Source organism: Cucurbita moschata, unplaced genomic scaffold (genome assembly GCF_002738365.1).
Source record: "Cucurbita moschata cultivar Rifu unplaced genomic scaffold, Cmos_1.0 Cmo_Scf00043, whole genome shotgun sequence".
Lineage (NCBI taxonomy): Eukaryota > Viridiplantae > Streptophyta > Magnoliopsida > Cucurbitales > Cucurbitaceae > Cucurbita > Cucurbita moschata.
Genome location: NW_019268559.1, coordinates 149,315 through 156,800, shown reverse-complemented (window position 1 = coordinate 156,800; position 7,486 = coordinate 149,315). Strand labels below are relative to the sequence as shown.

Below are 7,486 nucleotides of genomic sequence, written 5' to 3'. Positions count from 1 at the left end.
TTTTTTTTTTTTTTTTTTTTTTTTTTTTTTTTTTTTTTTTTTTTTTTGCAGGAGGCGCTTTTCCCGCCATATCCATCTGGATTGATCTGAAACTGAGCCCACCCATTAACTCGGGAGAGGCATCTACATAGTTGCTTCTTTCTTTTCCTCTTCTACCGAATAAACTGGATTAGCATATTAATGGCCCTTATTTTTTTAACACCACAATCTGGATTAGCATATTAATTATTTTAGCTTTTTTAAATCTCGAGAGCAAAATCTTGAAATATCTAGTGTTTATATATATATATAAATATATTCTTTTTAATCTATATAATCAAATGGGTTAACATGAGCTCTAATCAAATTTGTTTTCATTAACGGGCCCGAGGAAAGAAACATATTAGACAAAACTTCAACATATGTTTTTGTCGTTTTTTTTCTCAAGTCAATAATATGTTAGATGGGGATTAAAGTTGAACTTAAAATATTTGATAGGATTGGATGAATTATGAGGAGGGAGGGGAGGGTACTTGACCAGACGGCTGATAGCAGTGTTTTAAATTCGTATTGATATTTGTTGCACCAATGCAGTGCTGGGCCATGCTCGTCAGCCCTGTCAAAGGACAGCCACAGTATTTACAAAGGCCTGCAGTGCAACAACCTCAGCACAGAGTTGAAGGAAATTGGAAACATCAAGGCTTCCAGGCTTTGCTGAGCAGCGACGTGAGTTGAGTTGACATGTGGAAATAAGAGCCTCCCACTTTGTCTCTTAATTATGGCTGCAACTGAGAGCATGATGTAACCAAATTGTCTCTTAATTATGGCTCATCAACTCTTACGCTTAGTTTGAGTTCAACCACAACGAGTATCAGTAGGGTGGGTGGGCACAATACAACTCGTCTCTGGTTCTAATTCAACTTACATGATTGCCTCTCTTCAACTGCAACTGATACTATTGTATCAGGAAAATCATCATAAACAAGGAAGATTATGGATAAATGTGCTGGTGGCAAGAACAAAGTCAGTTGACCTCCTCTGTGATCATATATACATATAAAATGATTAAAGAAATCAACAGTAGGGGCTAACAGATCTAAGAACTATAGATCTGGGATCTGAGTCCCAAGAAATTCAAACCAAATATGGAACTTATGGAGAAACAAATAAGTGCAGCCTAGATTGTTCAATTGTTGTCAAGAGTTGTTGAATGACTAAAATATGTCAGCAGGGAGAAACATAGCATCATTCTTTCTTGGATGCAACTTCAGATTCTTTTGTGAATACAACCAGACATGTTATCGTGACAAATGATTCTCACCATTAGCCAAAATGTTAGCTAGAAGAACTGATGTGAAAGCTACTAGTTGAGTTGTCTTGTCTATTCTTGATTGCTAAAAGTTTGATGTTGTCTCTAGTCATTAAATCTATGTGGAAATCATATATGCAGCAGGTGGATTGATTGTATATGCTCCCCATACCATTATGTACATGTCCGTAGCATAAAACTACAAATATTTAGCCAATAAAGACGTACCTCAAGCGATTCAATAAATACGCAACAACCCGAAAGGCTACACAAATTCATAAGAAAATATATAATACTGGGACTACAGTTCTATACATGCCGATCAAGTTATCATGACTTTCAGGCCTGAAACATGACCTGAAACATGACTTTCCGGCCAAGACTAAGAATATGCAACAATGAAAGTAAGGTTTGTCCACCAAGTTCTTTGTCGGCCATATGCCTATGAAGATAAAGGTAGAGCTTAAATCAGTAATTCTTCTCCATATTTTTAGAACAAAGGGAGAAAATGTAAGAGAGAAAGAGAGAAAGGGAGGGGGCAATGCTCCAAAAAAGTGGAAAGTTGTTTAGTTTCAATGAAGAGAAAAATAGCAGGAGTGCATTAAAAACAGGGGAAGAAGGAACTCATAGATCCTCCAAAAGAGGAAAAGTTAGAAATTACTTGGCTTGATGTAATGGACAAAAGACTATATATAGAAAATAATATCATATTAGAAGCCCACAAGAGACATCCAAATGCTATCTTTACTGCACTTTGCACATCCCACATCAGATCAATTAAGCCACGATCTGTTCGCATACGATTACAAAAATTTAAGTACGCACCGCAAGCGAGAATCAAGGCATACCAAGTCATTCAATCATTGAAGCCATTCTCTCCCGGAGACAAGGAGCCTCCTTTATCGCCCTCTAAATCTGCAATACATGAAAGGACCCAGATGACCGCTCAACAAAATTTTGCAAAGGAAATGAAATATAGCCTTAATTTCTCAATATTGCTTAACCAGTGCAATAGTAATAGTATCCATGTGCTGAAGCAGGAGTAGTTCATTCAAAAAAGAGGGGGAAAAAAGGGATGCAAAGTAATTGCACAAGAACAAAACAAATAATATCAATGACGTTGTAAGGCTGAAATCCAAGAAACATTCATTCTGTTGGCCTTCACAGTTAACAATGAAAGCTCGGAAAATCAGAATAACATAAACCCCCAATTTCGAAACAAAAAAGGTCAATTACGTTTAGAGGTGAGTAAATATTGTGAAACATAAATTTGAGCTCCCCACAGCAGACAAGAGGGTGCTGCATTGATTGAAACGCCAGGCTGGATCCATCCAGGATAATAAAAACGGCGTTCTGAAAGTGGAGGGCTCTACTTGAAAAGATGTTGATTAATTGAGGAACAGAAGAGATGAGCATATTAAAGATCTGCACAGATAACATTGAACCGCCAAAAACAAGTGCCGATGAACTTCCAAGTTCCGACTACGATTTTTCTCTCAGATGACTGAATTTGGGCAATGAAATGACTAAACAATCGGAAAACCATCTCGCCTTCCTTGCCCAAAAGGCTGTGTCGCCAAATGTCGCGCCGTGGAACAATAAAAAGGTTAATAAATTAATCAAACCATCAAAAGAAAGGGATATTAACATTTTTATTTTATTTTATTTTATTGTGTTTAAAAATACCAATTTATTAGGTAGATTTAATGGATTATGTTATTATTCTTGAACGAATTTTAGTACTCTACTATTTTACTATTGAAATTTCACTATTAACATCTACATTTGGTCGATTAACTAATTTAAACAGTATGATGAAAATTTGTTTACTTAGTTGCAAATTATTTAAAAAATTAGTATGATGTAAATTTCAACACCCATATATTAAGAGCTGGGAACAATGAAGGAAGCTAGTGATTCTATAATAGTTATAAAATGAATAAATTTGAAGCTTCTAAAAACTCGTATAAAATTGAATCTGAACTATAAAATAGAAAAAGTAGGGAATAAAAAAGAATGAAGCAAATTTGACGATATAAAATATAGAATAAATAAGGTGGAGAAAGCAAATGAAGAAAGGGGAAGTTGAGAAGGAGCAGAAAAATAAAAGGGAGTCATATAAATGAGTATTTGTCGAGACAATGAAAGAAAGTTTAGAATATAAATGATATATAATTGGGGGTTGTCAGCTAAATTGTGGCATGAGGAGGCCTCCTTGTTTACCGCCCATCACTCCTAGTGTGCACCATATCTTTGATTGTGTGTGATGAAGCTGAAGTCAAGGGGTAGGTTAAGTAGTGGAGGAGTGGAGGTTGGGCTGGAAGGGCTGAAGGCGGTAGGGGTGGAGGAAGGGCGGCGGAGGAGGAGGGAGTGGGCCGCCCAGCTGAAGAACGCTGTTGGGCTCATGAGGATGAAGCTGAAGTTGCAGGTGGGGATGGATAATGTGAGGATTACTGAACCCGAAAGCATTGCCATGATCATCATCATCGCCTTCCATACATACAACTGCCTGATCTTGATCAACGCCATGATGAGGATGATGATGAGGATGATGATGATGATGATGATGATGATTCTGATGCTGATGCTGATGATTCTGATGCTGATGATTCTGATGCTGATGCTGATGATTCTGATGCTGATGCTGATGATCTTCCGGCCTCCTAATTCTCATCTCTTCCTCTTCGCTTCTTCGTTTCTGCATCATCATCGCCGCCGCTACATCCTGCTGCTGCTCCATCGCCATCTGCTGCTCTTTTATCTACACTAACCTTATTGTTTAATTTCCAGTAATCAAATATGGATTTACTAATATTAATTAATTAATTACCAAATGGTAGATTTGTTCATTTTCATCCTCCAGCATTTTCTCCTACAGCACCACGTAGCATGCACCATCATCCAGAATCACGAAAACCTTAATTAAATAAATTAATATATATATATCTCTACCTTCCTCCGCAGGTTTTCCACTTGCTGATGTAACACCTCTGACTGCAGCAGCCAAAAATAAAAAAGAAAAATAAAAAAAGAAAAAAGAAAAAAGAAGTAGAGGCCATTAATTAATTAATGAATTAATTAATTGCCTTTCGAGCTCGAACTCTGTTGAGGGAGGTTTGGAGACGGTTCTCGATTTCGTCGAGATCGCGAAGCTGGAAAGTGCTCAAATCCTCCGCCGTGTAGCGCTGCAAGCTCAGCTGAAGCTCGTCTGTGTCTTTTCTCATAATCCGCAACAGCCTCTCCAATTCTTCCTGGACATATGTATATATATTATCATATTCTCTCGCTCTCTCTCTCTTTGTATGTATGTATATATATAAATGTAATAAAATAAAATGAAATAAATATACGTACCGGGTCGTTCATATTCTGGTCCGGAATAGGGTTCCCGATGGCAATCTGGTAGCGCCTGATTATTTGATCCATGCTGCTGAATGGAACACATTTGAAAGTTTTTTTTTTTAAAAGAAAAAGAAGTAAGTAGTGTTGATATAAAAAGAAAAGAAAAGAAGAGAAAAGAAAAGAAAAGGAAGTGAACTCACCAGGTTGCCTGGCTGCAGTATTCAAACAACTTGCCGTTACTGGAGAAGACGATGAGGGCGATCTGTGCGTCACACAGAACGGAGAGTTCATGAGTCTTCTTGAACAGCCCGGCTCGCCGCTTAGAGAACGTAACCTGCCTTGTCGTCCGATTTTCGATTCTCCTGATCGCGATTTTTCCTCTGCCCATTCCGGTATTCAACTTTTGTTACTTTCTGCTTCCTCTTCCTCTTCTTCTTCTTCTTCTTCTTCTTCTTCTTCTTCCTCTTCCTCTCCTTCCTCCTAGCTTCAACATAAGAAGGATAACCCTAGCTAATCAGGCTCTCTCTCTCCCTCTGTATATATAAACGTATACTGAGTGCTGCATGAGGCTTCCAAGTATATATATTATTTATTAATATTTATAAAAAGAAAAGAAAAAAGAAAAAAGAAAAAGATTGGAATGGGGAGGGGGGTAAGTAATAGTAATATAGGAGAATGAGTGAAAGAGGGAGAAAAGTAGGAAGTGAAATGGCGACACATAACCACTCTCTGCGCTGCTTTATGGAATTTGCCAAATTGGGAGACTCCCATAATCACACCCTAAAACCACTTCCTTCCCCTTTTTACCCATTTCTCTTCCCTCTCTCCCTTTTTGTCTTCCCACCCCCATTTAATTCCACATTTATTATTATTTTTTATATTAAAAAAAAAATAAAAAAAATCATATGGGTAAACATTGGAGAGAGAGAGAAGACGAAGGGAACAGGTGGTGGCTGCAAACACACAGAATATTACGACTAAAAATGGAAACGACACAGTTTTACGTCCACTTCAACCCTCTCTCCTTCCACAGACTTCACATGCTTTAAATTTCCTAAATTGAACCCAACAACTTCCAACTTCACCTTCACCCTCCCATTTTCAAATATGAATGCGCTCTCACTTAATATTCAAACTCCATTATTCTCTGCATCCCTTCTCTTTCTCATCATTTTCTTTCAAACCCTAATTTTAAATTCCTTTCCAATGTATTCCACCGTTGCAGCTTCCACATTAAAACCTTCATTTTCATCAAATTACTATCCCCGTAGTACCACAACACACACAAGCTAAAATTTTAAAATATCGGTCCCAAAGGTAGAGAGTCCGAAAGACGACATACGAGATGTTCAGAAATTATATACATAACAGGAGAAGGGGTGCAAGTGCAAATGGAAAAACTGAAATAAATTTTTAGAAAAAAGAATTTTTTTTGCATCCTATAAGAGATGCCATAGCCAGCGGTAAGCAAAATTATTTATAGGCAATAATGACAAATTTAGCTCTACAAAGTACAAACATGCGTAACTGTACGAAAGGCCATTGAAATTGAAGGGGGGAAAGAAAAGAAAGCAAGGAACTAAAATCTATTCGAGTAAACAAATTGATCTGTTCTTTCTCTAAACATAACTACAATTAGGGCAGCAAAAAGCGTTGGCCTAGCCAATACAACATATAATATGTTATGTGTTTCAGCAAATAGGGCAAGGCCCAACTTCGTTGAAATATCTGAATCCCAAACTGTACTTCACGCCTGTCCATGAGAATCGCAAAACCTGGAAGCTTCCCGATGGTTAGTACACAACACAAATCATTCGGAACATATTGCATATAAGGTGAAGTTCAATGATACAGTACAATTTCATTTGATAAATAAAGTTTACGTTGTGCTGATTTGGGATCCAGAGTATAAAGTGGAAAACGTACGCAATAATGAAAAGGTTCACTATATTACTATGAAAATCTAATTGACATGCCTAATGTCTTGAGCAATATACGTCAGATTAGAAAAGGGAAAGCAAAAGACAAGACAGAACTTTTTGCAGTTCAAATTAGTTGTAGGAATCATACATAGGTTGCTATGTACTATCCAGAAGAGCAACATATGAATTGAGTTTTGGAGGCCAACGCAGCTCCTCACATATAGTACGAGCAATGAAAACAAAAGTAGTGCTCATAAATTTTATGGGTATGTGACTTCGATCTTATTTCATAAGTGGTTAAACCTTTACCTCCTAAGATCATCCAAAAAATTATTTGGGACAAGGACTTTTTACATCATACCTTGATTTTTAGGTGTACAAGGGAGATGACATAGGTTGAAAATTGACTTCTGATATCCTGTTATTTACTCCTCAAATATGACCCCCTTCATCAAAAAAGCAAACAATGGCAAATACACATTCACATCATTATCCAGCTTCAGATCCGAGTCTCTGGTCCAAGAATTCATCAAGTTGCCCCCAGTTTGGGATGTCAGGTTTACTCGAATCATCACAAGGCAAAGATCTTATGCAGCCAAGAATGTGCTTAACATCCCGAAGCAACCTGGTATGCAATAGAAAAAGGGTGTCAGAACAAGGAGCATATTGTAATAATGTTTCAGTGATAAGTTAAACAGGTGATGATGTCCTCCGTTCCAGAAGGACAAAGGGGCATTACCTGTCCTTTGCTTGAGGGGTGCTTATGTCTAACCGTGAAAATGCCTCAGAAATTTGTAAATGGAAGATTTTGACCACTTGCCTGAAGATCGCACCAAAGGAATTAATTAACTTCTAAGTAGTAGAACGGGAAACATGTTTTATTTACATTCGGCTATAAGTTTAGCAGTGATCTATTCTTTTTCTTCCCCCCCCC

At 37.4% G+C, this 7,486-nt stretch overlaps 2 protein-coding genes across 5 annotated transcripts in view; both read right to left on the bottom strand.

Annotated features, from left to right (window-relative positions):
- Nucleotides 1-3,385: 3,385 nt before the first annotated feature.
- LOC111433644 (MADS-box protein FBP24-like) lies at nt 3,386-5,196 on the bottom strand. Of its 4 annotated transcripts, none has more exons than XM_023070753.1 (7): nt 4,831-5,196; nt 4,643-4,718; nt 4,375-4,539; nt 4,241-4,282; nt 4,119-4,160; nt 3,917-4,049; nt 3,386-3,853 (listed from the first exon to the last, which is right to left on the bottom strand). In XM_023070753.1, exons 1-7 carry the CDS (start codon nt 5,016-5,018, stop codon nt 3,579-3,581), a joined length of 921 nt encoding a protein of 306 aa, XP_022926521.1. In that variant the 5' UTR covers nt 5,019-5,196; the 3' UTR covers nt 3,386-3,578. The 4 variants fall into 4 exon arrangements, with proteins under 4 accessions (XP_022926521.1, XP_022926522.1, XP_022926519.1 ...); XM_023070754.1 differs by having other exon boundaries at nt 3,920-4,049; XM_023070751.1 differs by having other exon boundaries at nt 3,386-4,049; nt 4,831-5,195.
- An 890-nt stretch (nt 5,197-6,086) lies between these two features.
- LOC111433683 (vacuolar protein sorting-associated protein 54, chloroplastic-like) overlaps nt 6,087-7,486 on the bottom strand; it is a 15,762-nt gene continuing 14,362 nt past the window's right edge. Inside the window, exons 17-19 of the mRNA XM_023070834.1 lie at nt 7,292-7,372; nt 6,914-7,177; nt 6,087-6,405 (exon numbers count right to left, since the gene is read on the bottom strand). Of these exons, the coding sequence (XP_022926602.1) occupies nt 7,042-7,177; nt 7,292-7,372 (217 nt within the window). The 3' untranslated portion in view covers nt 6,087-6,405; nt 6,914-7,041. The remainder of the gene's footprint in view (nt 6,406-6,913; nt 7,178-7,291; nt 7,373-7,486) is intronic.